This window comes from Leptodactylus fuscus, chromosome 10 (assembly GCF_031893055.1).
Source record: "Leptodactylus fuscus isolate aLepFus1 chromosome 10, aLepFus1.hap2, whole genome shotgun sequence".
Lineage (NCBI taxonomy): Eukaryota > Metazoa > Chordata > Amphibia > Anura > Leptodactylidae > Leptodactylus > Leptodactylus fuscus.
Window position 1 is genome coordinate 30,152,948 of NC_134274.1, and position 25,385 is coordinate 30,178,332.

Here is a 25,385-nt window from a genome sequence, read left to right on the forward strand (position 1 = left end):
CGCGCCTCTGCACACAGTACCACATGCCGAAGGGTTAGATACGTGCCACTGCACACAGTACCACACGCCAGAGGATTAGATACATGCCTCAGTACACAGTACCACACAGTGGAGGGTTAGATACATGGCTCTGCACAGAGTAACACATATCAGAGTTTCTATAGCAACCCAGCCATTTTTCTTCACTGTTTTAGGTCAGCTTTATAGGGGCAGGGCACTGTGGATGACACTGTTACACAAGGTCACATACACACAGCTTTACTCCAGGTCTCCATAACAACCAAATGCAGGTTTTTCACCGACATCCGAAATGAGATGCCTATGGACACACACACAAACGATATACAAAATACAGCAATGCCAAGCTGGACAATTCTTGTGGGGCACTACACAAACAAAAAATTAAATATACCTGTACAAAGCCGGGTACTCCTGCTAATATATATGGTGTTTTAAGAGTACAATTATAATCATGTATAATAATATATATATATATATATATATATATATATATATATATATATATATATATATTACATGATTATAATTGTACTCTTAAAACACCATGGGGAATGAGGAAATTACTATGCATACACAGGAAAATGAACTAGTTGTTTGATTGCCGCATAGTAGGACAATTAACATAATTATGTATTTTATAAAATATTGGGCACAAGCAAAACATTAAAACATTTTTTAGCGTGTAATTTTATTTCATCACATTACTTAATAGATCTCAAATGCTGTCATCTTGATTACAGTTTCAGTGATCATTAGTTAACTGAGAGTTGAGGCAAAATTTTAAGTACTCATCTATTGGAAGTTTGTCAAATCCACTACTCGCTTCTTGTCTCAAAAATCAATTCATTAAAAATAATTGGGGTGGTTGGCACAATATGAAGTGGTAAAATGAGAAGGCTCTTGGTAACAGATAAAATGGAGACAGTTTATGTTCAAAAAGAGTCTATTCTGTTGCTATAATAATGTATTAAAATAATGCAAACTTTTTGGCTTAAATATTAATGAGAATGTGTAATTGAGCTTTTGAAATTAAAGTAAATTCATTGTGAATTTAAACTTAATATACCTGTACATAACTCATCGAATACTATACTAGTGCCGGTATTGTTGTTTATTCCACGTTTACATTTGGGCTTTGCATGGAGGCTTCTCTTTGTAACAAGAACTTCATTCGAGGTTTATACCCATTTTGATAGTAACAGTGATACATTTAGTGCTAGTCTTACCGTCAAATTTGGCAGAATTGACAGAAAAGTCTAGTGTGAATAGTCCAATTCATTTATTGGACATACGAGGATGGATCAAATATCATATAGGGGGCATGGGGGATAGTTGAAGAGTTCCAAATATCACTATGTACCCACAGTAATTGTTTTATACTACAATTAAAGATTGTGAAAATAATCACAATTGATAAGTTTACATATATAAACACTCAAAGAAAGTGACCTAGTTCCTGAGCAGTCTGTCAAAATATAAAACATAAAAAATTCTGTTAACTTTCTATTACCATTTCATCAAACTAACATAACACAGGTTTCACAAGTTTCTATAATGCAAATTCTCATAATTCACAGGATTTGTTATCAGCGCTCACATTTTCAAAACAAAACCCAGATCTCTCATAATGCGAATGAATACAAATAAGCACATAACACCTACACAGTAGACAAGTATATATAAACCAAAGATGCCGGCACTCTGAGGCACTGGCCCCACATATCTAGATCTTAGGGTGTTATGGAATGTGACTGCTTGCTTGCTTGTTTGTTTATTTCTGGTGGTTGGGGTGTAGATTTGGATGCAACTGTTGGTGCTTTGATGAATGTGTCTCCATCAAGGTCCCATCATCCATCTCTAATTCATCTCTGTCATCTGTTGCCTCCTTCCTTGGTCTGCATTGTGAAGTAAAAAATGCATTGTAATTCCAAACAGTATATTAAAGGGGTTGTCCATTTTCAGCCAATTAATGAGAGACAAATGTGAGTGTCATAAGGTCTCTTATCTATTCCTAATAAGTGACTATTTACTTAAGATTTTTTTTTTCAAATACATGGAACATGTCCAGAAACATAATTGCACTTTGCTTAGTTCTCTCTGTACATCACTGTCAGAGCCCTCCCACTCAAGCAGATTTTCCAACGTTTCAGATGAAACCCTAGTTCTGATGGATGCGATATGTTAGTCTAACACCAGGCTGTGAAATTTTACACACAGTCTTGTTTTTGTGTATCTCGGCAGTAAAACCATTTATGTTGACCGCTTGTCAGTGCAGTCCTCCTGTTGGTTGAAGAACCTTCATACAGAGCCACTCCATGATTGCTAAGTGTTACCCTTTTATATAACTATTACAGCCACATATTGTAAGGATCCAGAATATGAAACGTGTAAGCAGCTGGAAATTGTTATACATTCTCCCTATTCATAAACTAACAAACATATCAAGTCTAGGCAAACGAATTTATTCAAGCGGTTCCCATTCTGATACCAAGTGTTTTTCAGTTTATTCAAATAGCAGAAGAATAAAATACAATCCATAAGTGAATAGATATAGTTTACTTAAGTGAGTATTAACAAGATACAAAGAAACATAGTATATGATATCAAACGACACAAAGAAGCCTGCGATACAAGATGGAAGAGATACCATAAGAGAAACAAGAATAAGTAAGCGTAGAAAAGAATGAGAAATGACAGTGACAAATGACATTGGCATTTATAATATGCTTTTTCACACAAAAGACTTAAAGTGCAGAAGGAGTTGTTGTGCAGAAAATCAGTGGCTGCTATATAAGCTCTCATCTCAGGCACCCATTAGGATCCATTTTTTATAGGAAGACCGTTTACCTGTCAGTATTTCTGGTGTGTGGGAAGAAGCCAGAGTACCCAGGGGAACCCACAAACACAGGGAGGATATACAAACACCTAACTTGTGTCCCACAATTCTGAGGAGGCCTGCAGGGTAGCATAGCGCCTTAACACAAAGCTGGTGCGTCACAAGATCATAGATCTCCTTTGTCTGTGTCCTCATATACACTTGAATGAATATATAAATATATTGAAAAAGCTATACAGTATTTGGTATTTAAACTGCAAGCATGACTTTTCTCTATGCATTTTTCCACCGTTTCGGCCATGGTGGACTCCATTATAGTCTATGGGGATTCCACAACTAATCGCTTTTTTCTTTAGCCAACGGAAACCTGCAAAATAAAAAAAATAAAAAATAAAAACACATTTGCATCACTGATTTGGGTCAATCGTTCCTATATTTCCATAGGTATAATTGACATGCTGCAATTTCCAAAACCGCAATGGTCCAAGACCGTGTGTCAGCTACACGTAATTTACCACCATGTGGAGATGGGATTGCAATCCACTACACAGTTACTATAGAATGCCAGTTCGGGAAAGGGGTGGGGGGTTGCGGCATTTCTGATGCCCTGGCCTTATATGGGTTTTCTGACCTCCAAAATTGTTTTCCATACTGGATACATATGTACAGGAGGTTGCTGGAACAGCTTAGCTACGTGTCGGACCCCACAGAGTTTCCTTACGTCAAACATTGAATCAAGTTAGTGAAAGTACAATTCTCCTTAACTCTTTCATCATGATGGAACCATAGTTTGACTCCATTTTTAATCCACTTTGTGTTTCTCCAAATTGACTTTTACCAACCTGCTATATTGTTTGAGCTTGATATGTCTTTCTTCACTATTTTAATGACTTTATATCTGTTCTCATCTTTCAGTCGTTGGAGCGGATTAAACCTGATATTTTCATTAATCCTCTCTCTTTTTCTGATCCTTTGACTCAATAAGTTTTTTGATAATTTCTATTTAAGGTGAATTGAGACTTTATGTTCTTATGTATAAATTACTTCACTTCTACTTCAACTTTTCCCTTGTAATGCATTGTGCTTTATGTCACTGTCAAACAATATACTATAGAATTTTGATATCTCACAAAGTAGGGAATATTTCTCATTTTCTCATCCAGGGACAGTATTAGATTGGATGTTTCTCTTTTTGGTACCCTTTTATAGATATAGATAAAACTGCCTGATCCCAAATAATAAACTAGAGAAAGTAGTGAGATCCCATGTAGTGGTCTTTGACTACTTATGCAAACCTGTTAATTTTATCGCATACAGGCAATATATGATATTGTGTTCAGACAGGAATCTAGCAGAGTGTCAGTTTGGGTCCATGGTCTCTCTGATCCTTGGCCCACACAGGATCGCTTCAGTCAATCATTGGCTGAGTAGCGATGCTCTGCTCAAATCGAATGGTTGTTGTTCCGATGTGTGATTTTCCACTAGATCACCAGCTAAATGGATAAGTGAGTACATAGTGTTATTTTAACATAGGGAAAAAAAGAAAAGAACACCCCTTCATCAATTTATGTCAAATATGCCCAGTTTGAATGTGACCTAATACTACCTAGATCATTTTTTGTGGGTTTTTTTTAATGTTATACATGACTGCTATTAGCTGTTTTTCACTGCAGTGAGACTAACCATTGTGAGCATAAAATGGGTCAATGGTACAATAGCTAAGGCCAGGTTCACACCAGTGCCAGGTCTCTGCCTGGGGATTCCGTTCCCCATTCCACTTTAAAAATGTGAAAAGAAAAGTCCTGCAAGCAGCGCTTTTCTCTTTGCATTTTCTGCCCTTTTGGGAAGAAACCCAGCAGATCCAATTATAGTCTATGGGGTCCATGAGTTTCTGAGGGTAACTGCTTTTTTTAAGTGGATTAGGTTCCCAAGTGGACCCCCGACCAGAAACAGAATGCAGGTGTGAACCTAGCGTGAAATTGTTTTCCTGTGACGACAAACCCCTGTCCATATGCCTCATTGCTTTATGTTGTCTCCATGAGGCACAATGGGATAGACTTAGACAGTGCAAACTCATGGTCCATTCACATGGAGTAAACACGCTCATTTTGATGTGTATTTTTACATGTGTAAAAAAAAAAAAAACGCTGCATTTTTGGTGCGCCGCGTTTCTTATCGTGTTTTCTGGCGCTTTTTTGTTGCATTTTCTGGCACATTTTTTTTACACGTGTAAAATAACAGAAAAAGTGACAAAAAAACGCGTCAAAAAACACTTTGCTCCAAAAAACGCCACGCCTATTTTTAGACTTGTAAAAATACACACCGAAATGAGCGCACGTTTAATCCTTGTGAATGGACCTTTAGATTAGACAGTCTTAAACTGATCCAAATTTATCAGAGTCTGAGGCTGCTTCATAAATCTGTCATATTCTTAGACTATCTAGTATAAAGTTACACCTCCTTTTAATTGGACTAGTAGAAAAATGCAGCAAATTTTAATAACATTTTTGCACCACAGTAGTGTAAATTAGGCCACAGTTTTTTCTAGCGAAACCATGCCCCTTGTGCCATAGAAGTCGTGAAAGTGTCTAAAACATGATAAATGCAGTGCACCACATTTTTCCACAGTTTTTTGGCTCAAATTACACTAGCTTTTTTTCGCCTTTATCTTGATAAACCTTCCCTAGTATTCTGTAGGAACAGTATGCTCCTTGTACATTTGCATTAAATTGGAGCCACTGTGATGTACAGAATGGACCCAAAGATTTTTATATGTTCAATAATATGAACCTATACCATAGGGTGTGATATGAACAGAGTCGTAACCATGACCCCTTAGGCTATACTGAGGGCCCTCAGAATGCCCAAATGTATGTGGCTTTAAATTGGTGGTTTCACAAGGAAATCCTTTTTTTGTAATACTTCTGCCTGCAAATTCTGTTCCCATCACCTTTCTCACCTGTCATATATTTTATACATATGCCCAGTGTATTTACATACATACTATACTTGTAAACATTCGTAGCATATACTTTGTACTGTAGGTTTAGAGGCCCTTTCAGCGAGGTTTTAACTTTGTATTCACTTCTGCCAAGTGCAGGAGGCTTCTACCTCTTTCAGAATAAAGTGATTTGAGAAAAACAAATAAAAGTTTGCTGTCATATATGCCTTGAGGTGAAAAAGATCGTTCCCATAACTAACAATTTTTACCAAGCAGTATAATTTTTTCACATCTCCATTCCCTGATATTTCATATCTTGCAAATCATAGCTAGTATTTATATCCATGAGTGGGATGCTGCTTTTGCAACAAATCTGTTTTGTTAAAAAATAAGCGCATAGACAAACCAGAGCCATACAACAATAACTCTTTCAGTGGAGAATGAAACACAGATTACATCAGGACAAGGGAATATTCTGGTCTTTTTCTTAAATTGCTATACCTTTTCTTACAGATATAAAGGTGTTTTAGAACATCGCTCCTGTCAGGTTCTCAATCATGTAACATAAATGACAAAAGCAAACTTTGATATATTCAGTGTAGTAAATTTCTGCAGTAAATGTGTATAATTTTTACTTTACATCTATGTTTTATGTAGTCACGTCAAATGGTCTTCCAGATACTTTTCTGAAAAAGTAAAACCTGTAGTTATAGGAGCCATTGTAATTCAAAGAATTCTGATACAATAATAATAATACAAAAATAGTAAGCATACAATATTAGGGTGAATTCACACTGAGTAAACGCTAGCTTATTCTGAACGTAAAACACGTTCAGAATAAGCGGCGTCTAAAGCAGCTCCATTCATTTCTATGGGAGCGGGGATACGAGCGCTCCCCATAGAAATGAATGGGCTGCTTCTTTCACTCCGTGCAGTCCCATTGAAGTGAATGGGGAGTGCCGGCGTATACGGCAAGCTCTGCTCATGCCGGAGCGTACACGCCGGCACTCCCCATTCACTTCAATGGGACTGCTCGGAGTGAAAGAAGCAGCCCATTCATTTCTATGGGGAGCGCTCGTATCCCCGCTCCCATAGAAATGAATGGAGCTGCTTTAGACGCCGCTTATTCTGAACGTGTTTTATGTTCAGAATAAGCTAGCGTTTACTCAGTGTGAATGCACCCTTAATGTACATGTCTCATACAAAAGCCAGTGGCTTTAGGATTGTCCAGTTATTGATATATATATATATATATATATATATATATATACACACACATATACATATATATATACATATACAGTCCTATGAAAAAGTTTGGGCACCCCTATTAATCTTAATCATTTTTAGTTCTAAATATTTTGGTGTTTGCAACAGCCATTTCAGTTTGATATATCTAATAACTGATGGACACAGTAATATTTAAGGATTGAAATGAGGTTTATTGTACTAACAGAAAATGCGCAATATGCATTAAACCAAAATTTGACCGGTGCAAAAATATGGGCACCTCAACAGAAAAGTGACATTAATATTTAGTACATCCTCCTTTTGCAAAGATAACAGCCTCTAGTCTCTTCCTGTAGCTTTTAATCAGTTCCTGGATCCTGGATGAAGGTATTTTGGACCATTTCTTTCTACAAAACAATTCAAGTTCAGTTAAGTTAGATGGTCGCCAAACATGGACAGCCCGCTCTCAAATGATCTGAAAACAAAGATTGTTCAACATAGTTGTTCAGGGGAAGGATACAAAACGTTGTCTCAGAGATTTAACCTGTCAGTTTCCACTGTGAGGAACATAGTAAGGAAATGGAAGACCACAGGGACAGTTCTTGTTAAGCCCAGAAGTGGCAGGCCAAGAAAAATATCAGAAAGGCAGAGAAGAAGAATGGTGAGAACAGTCAAGGACAATCCACAGACCACCTCCAAAGAGCTGCAGCATCATCTTGCTGCAGATGGTGTCACTGTGCATCGGTCAACTATACAGTGCACTTTGCACAAATAGAAGCTGTATGGGAGAGTGGTGAGAAAGAAGCCGTTTCTGCACGTACGCCACAAATAGAGTTGCCTGAGGTATGAAAAAGCACATTTGGACAAGGCAGCTTCATTTTGGAAACAAAAATTGAGTTGTTTGGTTATAAAAAAAGGCGTTATGCATGGCGTCCAAAAAGAAACAGCATTCCAAGAAAAACACATGCTACCCACTGTAAAATTTGGTGGAGGTTCCATCATGCTTTGGGGCTGTGTGGCCAATGCCGGCATCGGGAATCTTGTTAAAGTTGAGAGTCGCATGGATTCCACTCAGTATCAGCAGATTCTTGAGAATAATGTTCAAGAATCAGTGACGAAGTTGAAGTTACACCGGGGATGGATATTTCAGCAAGACAATGATCCAAAACACCGCTCCAAATCCTCAGGCATTCATGCAGAGGAACAATTACAATGTTCTGGAATGGCCATCCCAGTCCCCAGACCTGAATATCATTGAACATCTGTGGGATGATTTGAAGCGGGCTGTCCATGCTCGGCGACCATCTAACTTAACTGAACTTGAATGGTTTGTCCAAAATACCTTTATCCAGGATCCAGGAACTGATTAAAAGCTACAGGAAGCGACTAGAGGCTGTTATCTTTGCAAAAGGAGGATCTACTAAATATTAATGTCACTTTTCTGTTGAGGTGCCCATACTTTTGCACCGGTCAAATTTTGGTTTAATGCATATTGCACATTTTCTGTTAGTACAATAAACCTCATTTCAATCCTGAAATATTACTGTGTCCATCAGTTATTAGATATATCAAACTGAAATGGCTGTTGCAAATACCAAAATATTTAGAACTAAAAATGATTAAGATTAATAGGGGTGCCCAAACTTTTTCATAGGACTGTATATGTCCTTCCTTACCTTTTCTCTTGGTTGGGCATATCCAGATATGTGCCATTAGATGACCAGCTTTTCAGAAGAACATGATTTTACAAGATGTATATCGTACTGTTTGTGTGTTTATGCACAGTCACTCTGAGTAGTATGTTGAGATTTTGTAAATACCATATTTTACAGAAAATAATTTGCATCTGACCTTAAAACACACCCCAGGCTTGTCATTAAAAAATAGAAAATCAATGTTTCATACTAATTTAGCCTTCCTTGGTAGTCAAATGTAGTAGAGGGGTAATTGTCACTAACTGGTATAAGAAGAAAGATAAAGGGTGTTATTAACTAATAGTTAAGACAGACATACAAAAAAAACCATTAGTGGCTACAACATGGTATAATGTTCTGTTGGGAGTCTCCACACAATTTAATGGGGCATTATACTGTTCAGGGGGCGCTAATGACAAATACTGTTTGGGAGGAATTAAGAGGCATTATACTGAGTGGGGGAGGGGGAAGAACTAATGTGGCATGATACTGTACAGGGGACACTAAAGAGCATTATACTGTGCAGGGGGCACTAACATGGCCTAATGCTGTATGAGGGGCACTAACATGACATTATGCTATGTTGAGTAACATTAAGGAGCATTATACTGTGTAGGGGATACTGGATATTATATTGTGTGGAGGCCATTAATGCAGTATTATGCTGTATGGGGGCACTAAGGAACATTATACTGTGTGTGGGAATACTGACGTGACACTATACTTTGTGGGGGAAACCATATAATTTTAGATTAGTGACCATACACAGTATAATTGTCCTGTTTGTCCCTCACACAGTATAATGGTCCTTAATCCAAACATAAACAGTATACAGATACACTTGCCTCCTGCCTGCTATTATTTAGTATTACTATATTATTACAGTGGTAGTAGGGATTGGTGCTCATCCCTGCTGCCTTCACACAAGATTACAGATCCCTGGTGCAGCTGCAGTAATATATTAATGATAGAAGGCTATTGTGATAGAGATCATGTATGGAGACAGGGGGCTGGACAGTTGGTGGCTGCAGTCCTTGCTTGAGCTATGGTCTGCTCATTGTTCTATCCTTTCCCCTGCCCTGCACTTATCTGACAGATCAGTGTAATAATTAGAATTGGTTTGGGATAGAAGGGCGAGAGCAGTGCAGATACATACAAAGCTCTCTGATTGGGAGAAGTGCTTTATCATTAAGCAATCGGTCAGCGGGACTTGGGCTGATGGACTCCGCTGACTTTCAACTATAAAAGACTTTTTAGCAAGGTTTTACTGTGCTAAAAAAATACTGTAAAAAATATGGCAATGAGAAATTGGGAGTCCTTAACCAAATTAAGACTATGGAAAGGGTGAGCACATCTATATTATGTGGTAGTTGTACACCACGGGAAATACTTAATATAGGAATTTATAGCACTGTACTTTGGTATGTGTTATACAATTACAGGCAGAGATAAATGAAAAAATAAAATCATAGCGAATAAAAGAAAAACACATAATGAACCCTAACATTTCCCACATATCTATTTAAATGTAGTAAATTTTATGTAGGTATCAAGTACCATAATTTCATATTAAATCTTATATTATAAAACCCTTGACTGTCTACAGCCCCCACAAGTCAGTGTTTTCTACATGAATTCGGTGAGGTAGATTTGCTTATAAAAGTGAGCAGAATTCATCTTACTCACTAGATATCCATTCTACCTCCTTCCGCTCTCTGTTCTTCTCCTCCTTCCCTCTAAGCTCCCCTGCCCCTTCTCCCTGTACCCTGAAGCTATCGTTCAGGGTTCTTGACCCTGTTGTTTACTTGGGTATAATGTTTGTACTTGGTATGATTTTTGTACAATTCTGTTTTACACTTGTTCTCTTAAGCGGCGTTCACACTGCCGCTGCTGTCCATCCTGGGGTGTCCGTGGTAAACCCCGGGGAAACCAGACAGCAGAAGGCTTGCAAGTGGTCGGCTTTTCAAGGGTGACCGCTTGTGAGCGTTTTCAGCTTCTCTGCCTGGTTTCCTTTTTTTTCCCGTGGACACAAAACTGAACATGGAGGACTTTGTGTCCGCGAGAAAAAAAACAGACACCAGGCAGAGAGGCTGAAAACGCTCTAGTGAGTAAGATGAATTCTGCTCACTTTTATAAGCAAATCTACTTCACCGAATTCATGTAGAAAACACTGACTTGTGGGGGCTGTAAACCCATTCAAATTAATGGGTTTTAAAGCCGACCGCTCGCAAGACATCTGCTGTCCGGTTTTCCCAGGGTTTACCATGGACACGCCGGGGAAACCAGACATCAGCGGCAGTGAGAACGCCCCCTTATTTTTTAATGAAAATCAATACACATTGTTTTGAACAATGTGCAGAACTCCTGTGTAACACATTTATAAATGGTTTCAGACCAATTTCAGGACTCTTGTAGCATAACATGGAAGGGGCAGAGCTTAACGGAAAAGGGTGCTACATTGTGCAGTGAAATATAGCAAATTTGTTGCTGTAAAATCAGCCAATAGATAGCTGGTATAAACTTAGACTAGACAGTCAAGATGTGTCATTATCATTTAGCATCTGCCACTAATAAATCTGGCACATTTTAATATAGTGTAGTCTAAATTTACATTGAAGTGGAGAAAGGTTCCCTTTAGGGAGCCTTCACACAGAGTAAACGTGCGTGTATTTTTGCAAAATACATGTGTAAAAATAAAACTACCATTGACTTCAATTATATTTTTTTTACACGTGTAAAAATATGCCTGTAAAATGTAATTGAAGTCAAGGGGAGTCTTATTTTTACACGTGTATTTTGCAAAAATACACGCACGTTTACTCCGTGTGAAGGCTCCCTTAGGGTGCATTCACACTACGTAATCGCCAGCTTATTCTGAACGTAAAACACGTTCAGAATCAGCAGTGTATAAAGCAGTTCCCATTCATTTCTATGGGAGCCGGCATACGAGCGCTCCCCATAGAAATGAATGGGCTGCTTTTTTCACTACAAGCAGTCCCATTGAAGTGAATGGGAAGTGCCCGCGTGTACGGCAAGCTCTGCTCATGCCGAGCCGTACACGCGGGCACTTTCCATTCACTTCAATGGGACTGCTCGTAGTGAAAAAAGTAGCCCATTCATTTCTATGGGGAGCACTCGTATGCCGGCTCCCATAGAAATGAATGGAACTGCTTTATACGCCGCTTATTCTGAACGTGTTTTACGTTCAGAATAAGCTGCCGTATACGTAGTGTGAATGCACCCTTAAACTGTAATTTATAATAGTAAAGTATTTCTAAAGGACGACACTAACAAACCTTCTTCCCGTAAAGATAGAAGCAGAAGTCATCAATGAGTTGTTCAATACATATCACCATTTGTATGAGATTGCATTGCTACAATAGAGCCTTGGGTATATAGTGTATCTCAGTTAAGAAGGTTGGAATAGATCATGAGACAGTCTCATATACCCACCAATCATGTCATAGTAGCATTGTGTCCCAAGTACATGGCCTCAAAACTACTAAATAGTATATAATTCCAATATAGTTCCTGATGCAGCTAATGACTTGTATTGTATTATGTTTTCTTTTCCAGACAAAAGATCCTCAGCTATACTTATATTTAACGGACTACAGTACAGTTTTTGCAGTTACACAAACAGGAATTACTCGACATCTCACACTGCTTCAACCAGTTGACCGCGAACGGCAGCAACTTTATAAATTTTCAGTGAGTACAATTATAATGTGTTATGAATTTACAAATGTTATTGCTGTATGCATGGTGACATTATATACTGCCCCCTTCCATACCTCTATAAACTTCCACTGTTCAAATATTAATGCTCAAGATAGGCCATTCCCCAACTCCTGTCTTGGAGCTGTGAATCTCGATTCCCTTCTACAGGTTGTAGCACTGGATTTGAAGAACCCTTGTTCTAGACATTGGTTGGGTCCCTTGTGTATTAGACATTTATGGCAATAAAACTGCAATAGAAATGGTCACATATTAAGGAGCCTAATGGTTATGGATATACTTGATCTAGGCCCTTTAAAATGTGAATATTCACTGTAACTATGTCTACCCAGAGACACAAAACAGTTTACTATTATAGGAACTCTCAGATATTCCTAAGCATTATTTATAGAATTTACTGTTTAATATACTACTTTATAGGTGCAAGTTTATTGGCTTTGTTGGTAAAATAGAGGTGGTGAAGTTCCACACCTAAACCACATTGGACAGCCCACTATGAGACAGAGTTTTGCACATGGATTATCTAGGGCTATTTCTGAGAATTAGTTATTGTACCAATAAATTCGGGACTGTTGTCAAGTGACAAATATATAAAGGCTTCTTGGCTATTCTTTGAGAATTTGAAATTATTGGCTGGGGGGGGGCAGGGGTTCACACTTGCGCCAGTGTTCCTGTCCTGCATGTCCCACTTTATATCCGCCCCCCTAAAAAAAAATGGTCTCATACTGACACCAGTGGTTTGCTTTTAAAACCCATTCAAATGAATGGGTTTTAAAATTGACTGCAGGGAAGCCGTCCCCTATTCATTTTCTCTGGGGAATAGGACAGGGACCCAGCAGGCGGACACAGGCGCAAGTGTGAACAGCACCTTAGTCAAGCATGCTGTAGTTACCACAGTAAGTAAATAGCTATTCAGCTACCTCTCTGTGCAATAAACTTCATTCAGTTTAATGTAAATATTGTCAAAACTACAAATAGATATAGCATTAAAGCTTAACTCTTTGCAGATTGCTCAACAGGTAACTGATCTTTATATCTAAAATATTGTGTAATTTTAGGCAAGGCTCACTGGTGCTTTCTTCCATCTAAACACAGTGACTATATTAAGAGCATTTCCTGCATTCATGCCGTGTTGGCTTCTTTTCAATAGCTAAACTGGTTTAACAATCCTAATAAATTTGCACAGTTGCACAATTTAGAAATGGTTTTAGTTGGTTAAAGTGTGAATTGCAGCTTTTTTTTTTATTTTGTATAGCACAGTTTGTAACTCCCATCATGCACTATTATGACTTCTTATAACCTAGTTCTTGTGTCTTCATCATACAAAGCCTCAACACGCTAGGTTACAAACTCCCGCACACACTATGGGAAAAATTGTCTTTTATATTTAATAACTTCTATATGGCTTTCCACAGTAGTACCTTCTATCAGTAAAGGCTAGTTTTATAGTGATTGCTGTTTACTATATATTTCACCCTATGGACAAGGATTTCTAAAGCAAGGTCACCATGATTGTAGAGGAGCTGAATATGTGCTTTTCAGCTTGCAACAAACACTACTAAAGCATAAATAGTACAGCACAGCATGAGCGTATACTATTGAGCTTTTACAGTAAATACTCCTGAGTAGTTGGTGCTCGGTATAGGATTCATGTCAGCTTGTGTCCATTTATCTGGTCCTTGAAAGAACTATGCTACTTAATTATATTCTTTAAAATTCTATAAATATGAATTTTTATTTTTGCTTTAAAATTTAAAAAAAAAAAAAAAGAAATTAAAATTTTATGATGAAAATAATCCAGAATTAATTATATGTTAATTAATTTAATGATATATCATCAAAATTGTCAACTACTAGGGGAAGCCTAAAAGATATATTCTGGGATTATGCAATCCTTAGCCTATTCTCAGGATAAACCATTAACAACAGCTCTAGGCATCACTACAAACCAGTTGTTAAGGGTCATACACTATAAAAAAATGAAAGGGAAGCAGCACCATGGCCCCTACAGACAGCTGCCAAATGACTGCCTTTTGTTGGATGCTACCATCAGTAACAGTGTGTCGGTGTCCCCATATGGTCTACAATCATATATTGTACAACTAACCATTTCATACAGTGTCTTACATTGTGGTGCCCAAGTAACAATGCCATGCATTGGCCAAATGACACATATATTGGCTGAATGACTGATTTATACACATCTGCCACCATTATACAATATAAAAACAATGTAATGTACATACAGTGCCTAAGTAGTTCATTCAGAATAGTTCAGGTTGGTCCTCCTCAATTGGGGTGGCTAATATAAGCTGTATAACCATGTACAGTACTACTATCCCCAAGAATAGGAATTTACTGTATACTTATATATTTTCATACTTTATGGTTTTAAAAACTTTTGATAGAAATATGCTTGTGAAAACATTAACTATAATTTACACCATACATTATTCAATCTGGACTTCATTATGTTATATAAGACATTATTCAGTAGGACATTTACAAAGAGGCACACGAGCGTGGTTACATCATTTTATAAACCATAGGAAGTGTTTGATCCTGAAGAAATGCACAGAAAAATAATCAATTTCACATTGTGTTTGATTAAAACTGACATTCAGTTATTTCTGTTCCGTAGGTACATTACATTATTTAAGGCATGTTTCATATTAGATTATTCGAGCAAACCCAGTATGGATGACTAAGACTGAAATCAGTCAGAGCACAGGAGCTTACCACTGGCCTCTAGAAATATGAACATTTACTGTATATGGAAACATGAAATGAAATTAATTTTAGGATTACAGTTTTTGAAATAATTCTAAAGCATAGCTATTATCAACTAGTGTAAAATTTACATAATATTGTTCGACTGACCATATGTATTAAAGAGCGGGTCAAGTTTTAAATACTCTGATCTGAGTTATTAGAGGGGAGTTGCTCATTCATCTACTCCATCACAAACCTGGAATAATTTATATGGACAGTATGGTTATTTAAATTGGATGCTATGCTTTATTTCCCCTGTAGGGGCACTGCAGGGAAACTGTACACTTGCTATCACCTTCCTTCATACAGCTAAACTCATTGCAATAGGTTTCAACAGCACAAACTCCCTGTAAATAACTTCGGAGATTTGTTGGGGAATAATAAAACAAAGAGACAATGCCTTTAAACTCCCCTTCCCATTATCTGAATGGTTATAATGGACCAATTACAAAAGGAAACCAGGACAAAAAAATAAGCTGTTATTAAAGGGGTTTAGTTCTTGAATACATACTAATTTGCTGTCTTACATCAGGCAAACTATAATTTTTTTTCAAACCAAAATTGCTGGCGTTTCTGGATATTGCTATAACATGCTTGTTATAGTGCCCCCTGGTGTTATTTTCATTTTCTTGTACAACGTCCTCATGCTGTATCTTTTAGCTCATATTTCAAACACATCATTATAGTGAAAATGTTATAAATGTCCCTTCAGCAGATCAGTGAGACATCACTCAGATATGAACAAGTTTATAGTTGTAAAGTCTAACATGGTATCCTAGTATACAATATTGATGGCTGACAGTAAAGTGGATCTATCATTGGACTATGTTTTAAGGTTGCAGTGCTAAATGGGATGTTACCATTTGAATTACATTTTGCAGAGCTATGCTCAGACACTTTCATATTGGATATTACTTTTAACAACATAACTTATTTGTTTTTCCCTATTTGTGATCTACTGACATTGGTGCATTGGCTCTACATTCTGATAAATGGGTAGCTTCTGGCCCAAAAATCTTGTATAAGTGTAGTAAATCAGAATCATATTGTCATGCGATCAAAAGATGAAAAAAGAGAGATATTTCTCTCTCGTACTTTTAAACTATTTCCTTTAAGCCACCTACTAAAACATATGTAATTTTCTTCAAACATGTCTCAGCATTGAAACTGCAACATCAAGGAAAAGTCTTGGATTTAAAGAAATCAAAGGATCAATAGACATGTAAATGATATGCAGATAATAAAAATTAGAAACACAATATCCAATGCATAATTTATTTTGTGTCAATTATAGTCTCCACCCCCACAATTATACACACTTACACTGCTTGGTATGCATTCAATTAATGGTTCTCCTAGAAATGTTATGCCACATTGAATGCACTTCGGCACACACATCATCAATATTGGTTGCTGGCCGCTTCCTATGTAATTACCAGGAAATCAGACTCCAATGGACTTGATTGAAGAGAAGTCAGAATACACTTCAGATCATTCAAGTAAGTTTAGGCCACATAGGCTGCTCACTGTAGTAAAAGCAACATGCGGCCTGGTGTTGTCCTGTTGAAAAATGACTGTACCATTGGTTTCATGACCAAATCAAAATAATGCAGAGCTATCCAGATACCATACATTATGCCACCCCACACCATAACCCTAGGAGAAAGGGGGCGTTCACACTACCGTCGGTGTCCGCTGCTAATGTCCGTTCAAAATCTTGTGCGGACATTAGCAGCAGACTCTAGCTGTGTCCGTAACATTTTGCATTGATTTAAATGGACATCGGGTGCATTCTTTTACTGTCCGTGGGTGTCCTTAACTGTCCGTTCCCAAAGATGTCCGACTTTTCAAGCGGACAGCAAAACCCGACATGTAGGTTTTTGCTGTCCGCTTGAAAAGTCGGACATCTTTGGGAACGGACACTTAAGGACAGACACAGACTGTAAAAGAACACACCCGATGTCCATTTAAATCAATGCACAATGTCACAGACACAGCTAGTGTCCGCTGCTAATGTCTGCGCAAGATTTTGAACGGACATTAGCAGCGGACACTAGCTGTCGGACACCAACGGTAGTGTGAACGCTACCTAAGACTAATGTGACAATCCCTTCACATTCTTCACGGCATTGCCCACATGGTCTCCAGACCAATCTCTAGCTATCACTGCATCTGAGACAAAAGCAGGGTTGATTACTAAATCAGATAGCCCTTCATTCCAGGCTCCATTGCTGCCTTGTTTTGTGCCATGATAGTCTTTGAGGGTGGTATTGTGAGGTCAATGGAACACCTGTAAATGGGTATCTGGCTTTTAGTCCATTGTAGTGCAAACACCTTATGATTGTTTGTGACAGCACTGTTTGCTACCCTAGGCTTGAGATGTTACATCCAATTTCACTTGTAGTACAGAATGCATCTCTATGCCCCAGTCAACCAATCAGATAATCTTTTGTTGCAGAGGTTTGCCTTTGTTGTTATTTCAGTTCATCTTTGTTCTTAAAACCAGTGCGGCATGCAATGTTGAACAGTGCTAATATCTCAGTCTAGGCATGTAGTGATCTGTTGGAGTGATAAATCAACCTCTTAGTTCAAGGATTCTGTTCCTCTCCATTTCTGACAAGTGACAACACCAGGTGAACAAGAGGCATCGCACAAATATCCCACATCACATGATACAATTTTTGAGGTTTCATGTACCTTAAAAACCTTGCCTTCAGTGTGGCTTTTAGGCCATCCACTTACCACAGATTGGAACTAGGTGTTTGCATATGTGATCATTGAAAGATTTTAGCGACACCTGCTGTAATCTTATGGGATATACTTTTTTGGTGTTGTAATTTCAATGTTGCAGTGTAATTTCATTATAACATACTCTACCTATAACCATAGAATTTTTTTTTTATTTTTTTTTAAATAACAGAGAGGGTATTGATTATTTGATCATAGTTTTCATGGTAGAAGTACCATTATAAGGGCTACACTGAAATTCACTCTGTGGGTCTCCAGCTGTTGTGGTTACAATTCCCAGAATGCCGGGATCAGTATTCTCTCTAAGCTATAGCTCTACAAATCAATATAGTTAAGCAACATTTTAAATATGTCAAGAAGCCTAATAACAATGGGGCCACGCGGTGGCTCAGTGGTTAGCACTGCAGCGCTGGAGTCCTGGTGTTCAAATCCCGCCAAGGGCATAAAACCATCTGCAAGGAGTTTGTATGTTCTCCCCATGTGTGCATGTATTTCCATCCCATATGGAAATACATGCTCTATGTGGCGCTCACAATCTACATTTAAAAAAAAAAAAAAGAAGCCTAATAAGTCCATATGCCACAGCTTAAAGGAAGCAGTGGTTGGAACTTATGTTTTTTTCTATGCCTGGGAAGTCGCAGATAGAAAACTACTAGGAAAATGTCAAAGAGGAAAAACTGGTAAAATATTTAATATATGGGAGTTGTAGTTTTGCAACAGCTGCAAGGCCACATTGACAGGTGACCCTGCAGCTGTACGGGGATGCATAGAGCGTTTTTTTTGCGGGGCCAGCTGTACTTTTTAGTTATACCATTTTGGGGGGATATCTATTGCTTAGATCACCTTGTATTGAAAAAAAAAGAGGAGGTGATTTAGAACTTTTATTTATTTAATATTTTTAAAGCTTTTTTTTTTTTTTACTATTTTATTCCCCCCCGGGGGCTTGAACCTGCGGTCACTTGATCGCAAGTCCCATAGACGGCAATACAACTGAATTGCCGTCTATGGGACATTCTGTGTATTAGTATTACGGCTGGTCATAGACCCAGCCGCAATACTAATATATAGCAGTGACAGGCCCGGGAGCTTCATTAGGCTCCCGGCTGTCACCCGAACAGGTCGGCTCCTGCGATATCGCCGCGCAGGAGCCGGCCTGCAACTCTACAGGTACGGGGCCGGTGGGGACCGGCCCCGGGGGAGAAGGGGCCGCTGATACTGACCCGGCATCCGCTGTACTAGAGAGGCGGATGCCGGGGAGGGATAGACGCCGGGGCCTGAGACATCGCTACGATCCTCTCCCCTGCATGAAGCCAGCGGCGGGGGCACGGAGGAGCCCCTGCCGCTGCTGGCTTCATGCGGGGCAGAGGAGCGCAGCGATGTCGCAGGCCCCGGCACCTGTAATGGCGTCTATCACTTACCGGCTTCCGCCTCTCTATTACAGCGGATGCCAGGCGCCACCTTCAGACTATAAGACGCACCCTTCTTTTCCCCAAAAATTTTGGGGAAAAAAAGTGCGTCTTATAGTCCGAAAAATACGGTACATCAGGAAGTTGGTCACTTCAGCTATAAATGAAAGATATTGGTCACCCCCTTTCCCTAAGTACAAATGCAGGCTTTCAAGAGAAAAATGCCATTTTCCTGCTTAGTGACTGCTTTCTCCTAAAAATAAATAAATAAATATTACACGGCAAAACATAAATCAGTAAAGCATGGCTTCTAGTTTCCTACTGATCCAATATGAGGAAGAAAACTCTAAATGTTATTTATCATGAATGTCTTTCCATAGGCTAACCTTGATGAATTGTGTGTTGGAGTGATTTTGTGCATTTTGGTAAATTAGACACAGTTTTTTACCCTCTGTGTGCCAAATCTACTCCAACTGAGATTTAAACTACAATTTACTCCAGTTTTTGCCATAATTATAATGAACCTGTGGACCTGAGGTAGGCCACTTCCCTTCAATAAAAAAGCATAAAAATGAAAAAGGTTACACATTGTGGAACAAAATGGATTGGTACGGGTTGGTTTTGTTCTTATAAGCTTTTTCTGAAGCCTCAGAGTACCTAAATCCATTGTGTGTTGATAACCGCAAAAGCTGAAGTTAACAAATTCCATCAAAATCTATTGTACATGTAGATGTAGAGCCTACATATTAAGTCAAGGTAGCAGTGTAGGTGTCCAGAGAATACAAAGCAAAAAACTTCCCCTTTCATTTTTAATATCTGTCTATAATTTGTTATTTAACTGTGTTAATGGAATTTCAGGTTCGGCATTTTCATTTCATTGTCAGAATGTCTTTGACACATTGAAACCTCGAAAATTGAAGAGATTTTTCTTTTGAAATCAATCAAAGGGCATAGCCAAAATATGCAATTGGAGATTTTGTAAATTAAATGGTTTTCACTATTCATTTGTTCCATCAAATTTCAGCTGGCGCTTTTAGCTTCAATTTAACACAAAGAGAGAGGGGAAAAAATGGTTCCATCAACTTATCTATCTCTTTCCTTAGATTAAGGAATTCAAAGGTGGCAAATATTTTGTATACACGTTTCGTGGGAAATTGTATTTTAAATTATTCTTGACACTTTGCTTCTGATTTTCTTTTTTGGATGTGCTGAGTTAAGTAGCAAATCTGTAGAAGAGCGATGTAAAAAAAAAACATATCTTGGGTATATGTATATTCATATGGTAAGATCTTCTGTATTGTCTTGTGTGTTATGATTTCTTTTTATAGGAAAGATTGCCCATCCCCCTTGTCTTTCATGTATTCCATGTTGAAATGATAGGTTCCATAATAATCAGAGTTGTTGTATTGTTATCAATGCATGTGTCACATACTAAATGCTAATGTAGTGATTTATGCTTCGCTATTACACTAAGGAGCCAATGCCTGGAGGGAAAATTAAAATGACTATCCCTCTTCATTTTCATATGCTGAGAAATCATTATACCTAGATAGATGAAGTTGCACTTCTGTGCTTGCCAGAAAGTAATGTCAAGTCTGTCAAATTCATATTAACTCCCAGAAAGCCTAGTAAGTGAAAAGAAAATTTAGAAATGTCTAAAATTGGATGAGTTGTGCATCTTGGCATGGAATATAGTCTTACGACTTCAGATATATTGGTTAAAAATACCAAGCCTGTATGAAAAATATGTATTTTTTTTCATCAAGTTTCCAAGAAAATCTTTGCTCTGAATATGAATGATGGATATAATGAAAGAAAACAAAATAAAATTGGTAATAAAGGGACTCGGCCATGCATAGACAAGGTTTATTTGTCACAGGAGGCTAATTCTGAATGAAAGTAGCTTATCAAATGCACGGAGGTGTCTATATTGGATAGAAATGCTAAGGAATATTGCCAGAAATGTGTCAGCTTAAAATAACACTGGATGGTAAGTAATTGCTTTTCTCAATTAACAGATGTATTTTAGGCCTCATAAAATGAACTAAGGAGGCCCAGATAAAGTTACGCTGCCTTGAGATTCAGATTATCTACCTACACATCCATATGTACAAATGGACATGATAGAGGGTGATCACTTTACTCAGGACCCCCAGCTATGAGCAAGAATAGGGAGTAGCTTATCTTTTGGCAAATTCAAGACACTCACGTTTAGATTTTAGTTTACCTTTCTCCTGTCCTCTTTTAGTCTAAGGCCCCACGTGTATCCCGCAGTGAAAAAGTGTTGCGGGAAAAACAGCCGTATCAACACATGGCAGATTTTCCTACAGGTTTTCCCATCTTTCTGCTTCAATTATACCTATAGGGAAACCGCTGGCATTTCCATAGGCATAATTAACATCCTGCAATTTCCAAAACTGCAACAGTATTAGAAATTGCAGCATGTTTGCTGTGCGCATTTTACCGCAGTGTGAAGATGGGATCCAATTTACTTTGCTGTGACTATAAAATGCAGCATTCATGTCACGTGGGGCCTCGGCCTTAACAAAGTTTCTGGGAGAGAAGCTAAGTAGGCCAGTGGTGTGTGAGCAGGGGAAATTGGGATCTAAAGGGGTGTCCTGAGGAAAAAATTTTTAATCAGTCTATGAACCTCAGACCAGTAGGGAGCTATAGGAGTATGGGTCCAGAAGATATAGCTAGCTCCCACAATGCCAGCAATTTGAAGGAATTGAGCATGACTGGGTTATGGTACTAGAGCATCATAAGTTTATATTTGTCCATATATCCATATACATAGTACAAATGGAATGTTTATAGTCATGTTTCCAGATCATTTGCCATATCTGGAGACAGAGCTGGAGTCCAATCCCATGTCTCTCCCCCTCCCTCCTCCCATCTGGTCATATAACTATGCTTAGAAAAGGCAGGATTATGGGGAGGAATAGATCTGATCGATTTCCATGATGGGACCCTTGATGGACATACCACTATAGCAGAGCTGTTCAAAGGAGTGTGGGGGAAGGCAATAAAGTGGTAAATAATGGTATATACTCAGTTTCTGAAAAGTGTAGAGTTCTGGGGTCGCTGTGTTTTGGGGTCATTCACACCGTTATATGATTATATGAGGTTATTATGTCCCACTACATCTATCAGGGCAGTATAGTGTCGTTTATGTTTATTAGTCGGACCGCATTTTTATGTGATTACATTATTACAATAGTCTCATCACTTTTTATAGCTTCTTTTGAACCTTTTTAGTATGTATTCTATGTGTGTTTGTGCCTTCAGCACTTGCATAGTAGCCATTTTTGATTTATTATATTGTAATGTTGCAGTTCCTTCTATTATCCAGATGGATATAGATGTTTTTGTTTGTTTTTTTTAGATATATAGCATGGTTTGCTATCTACTTTCCTGCATTCTATTGTGGTGTTAGCTTTTATAATTGTTTACATGGATTTGTTATAACTGGTACAATCTGATGTGATCTAAATCTATTATGTATAGCACAATACTTTTCAACCATTACCCTCTTTTTCTTATTGTGTGCTCCATTGCTCTGGGGTTTTGACATATTTTATGTCTTTCCTCATGGTCAGTGTTTGTATTGCTGTAGTTGCTTCTTTTATTCATATATGTATTGTGTGATTAATAAGTATTTATGGTTTATATAATATCCGCTCCTTGTGAGTTTGTATATTGGTAGAGGTTAGGTACTCACAGGGTTGGAGTTCCAAAGAAGAGCCATCCATTTTATTGGACAGGTGAAATAGGTAGTTTTAGTCTGCTGAAAAGAATAGTCCCCATGTACTGCTAATATTAGTGGGATATTTGCATTTTCAAAAAGTTTTGTCTCTGATGAGTTAAAGTAAAACTAAACTTTTAAACAACTTTAGATTTTTTTGGCATTAATACATTTTTAATATACTTTAACAAATGTTGGCTAGTTCCTGTGAAATTCTGTATTTCTATTTTTTTATTATCCTTGCTTTTGCACTGAGAGCTGGCTTCTGCTTCTCATCGTGTATGGGCTTGTGGGTAATGAAGAGGAAATGAGGGTGGGGAAGGGTCTCTTCAAATATAGGGCATTATAAAATGTAGAAATTCGCTTCTGGTGTCATATGAAACGGGATTATTTTCTTTCATATGACAGTAAGAGTATTGTTCTAACTATTATTACCAGATTTATCACCAATTTAAACACAATCAGATTGAGAACAGTTGCAGCTACATATAAATCAAAGAGAAATATTTCTGCATGTATGCTACCATTCTAGTCAAAGTCTACGAGACTGACAAATAACTAATAACTGATACCTGTAAACCGCTATTTCGGTAAATCCCATCACTACTCCATTTAATCTGGAATCGTGGGCCACTCCTTTTACCTTCAACTGATTATTTTAGTGATTAAATTATGTGATAACCATTTTAAAAAACAGATTTCTTGATCAGATCTAGTTTCTACAAGAAGGAATAATGCATACAGTGACATCATCTTCTCATCTTTAGCCTGCATATCTAAGTAAACAGGAGTAAATGCAAGATGATGATGTCTTCTTTTGTTTCCTGTTGGAATGATAGAACAATTTCTCTGCTGTGAACGCCAGTGGCAAATGTGTGAAATATGTTGTTTTCAATTTTATTTTTATTCCTATAATCGATATATCCCTCTAGTATTTTGCTGGTTGCCTGTAAATTACGTTTACTGACATTAGTGGGCAATAAAAGATTTGACAGTGGCTATTAGTCATAAACTTTGATGCACTTGGCCAAAGGCATAATAAGGGAAAGATTTCTTTAAGATCACAGTTAGTAAAAACATGGCTAGCACAATACAACAGTCTGATTTGTACACTAAAAGCCATGGAATAAATGTGTTCTAGAGATACAGTATATTAAATGTATACAGGCTGAATGTATTACATTTAAAGAGATACTAGTGGGATTAACCAAGCAAAGTTCAAGAGATTTCTGTTCTATTTGAAAAGGTTGTGAAAAAAGGAGAATTATTTCATGTGCCGTTTTTACTCGCGCTAATGCATATGCTGATTTTTCTCTACACCAATGAAAAGGATCAGATAATAAAGCCAGCTTTACATGGACGGATTTGGTCAGCAAAGTACAGACTATAATGAGAATAGAGACATCAAAATCCAGTTGCGGGTTAAAGGGATTCTATCATTAGAATCCCGTTTTAAGCTAAAGTCACATCGGAATAGCCTTTAGAAAGGCTATTCTTCCCCTAACTTTAGATGTCTTCTGCCGCTGTTCCTTATATATCCCAGTTTTCGTCCATATACTAATTAGTTTTCTCGCAGCACTGGGGGCGTCCCCTGTGTTGCGAGAAAACTATCCAGTGCCGCCAACTTCTTGTCTCCGCTTCTTCTTTCCTGCCCAGCCACAGGAAAATGGCTGACAGTGCCCACTGTGGATGTCCGTCGGCCATTTTCCTGTGGCCTCTCCCGTTCAGCCACAGAAAAACGGTGACAGACATGCGCTTTTTTAACATGATGCGACGGGACAAGGAAGAAGAGGTGGAGGAGGCAAACAAGATGAAAACAATGCTGAATACTTTTCACGCAGCACTGGGGACATCCCCAGTGCTGTTTGAGTGCTGGGGACCGCTCCTAGTGCTGCGAGAAAACTAATTAGCATATGGACGAAAACTGGGATATCTAAGGAACGGCGGTGCGGAATAGACATCTAAAGGTAGGGGAAGAATAACCTTTCTTAAGGTTATTCTAACGTGGGTTTAGCTTAAAACAGGATTTTAATGATACAAAAATAAAAGTAGAGATTTTTAAATGTTTTCAGCCAGAATGGCTTTCCTCAGACTCTACAAAGCATAAAACATATAAAAACAATTACAAAATGCACAAAGTACAAAAAAATTACGTAAATTAAAAATAGTACGTATTCAAGCGAATCACAAATGTATCCAAAATGTGTTGCATATATGGCAAAAATCAACCATCGCAGGATCACAAATGAGTATA

General features: G+C 38.0%; 1 protein-coding gene across 3 annotated transcripts in view; it reads left to right on the forward strand.

The window, feature by feature from the left end:
• PCDH15 (protocadherin related 15) overlaps positions 1–25,385 on the forward strand; it is a 1,015,846-nt gene that overhangs the window by 614,470 nt on the left and 375,991 nt on the right. For all 3 annotated transcript variants that reach the window (XM_075257479.1, XM_075257481.1, XM_075257480.1), the window contains one exon: positions 12,299–12,433. In XM_075257479.1, the coding sequence (XP_075113580.1) occupies positions 12,299–12,433 (135 nt within the window). The remainder of the gene's footprint in view (positions 1–12,298; positions 12,434–25,385) is intronic.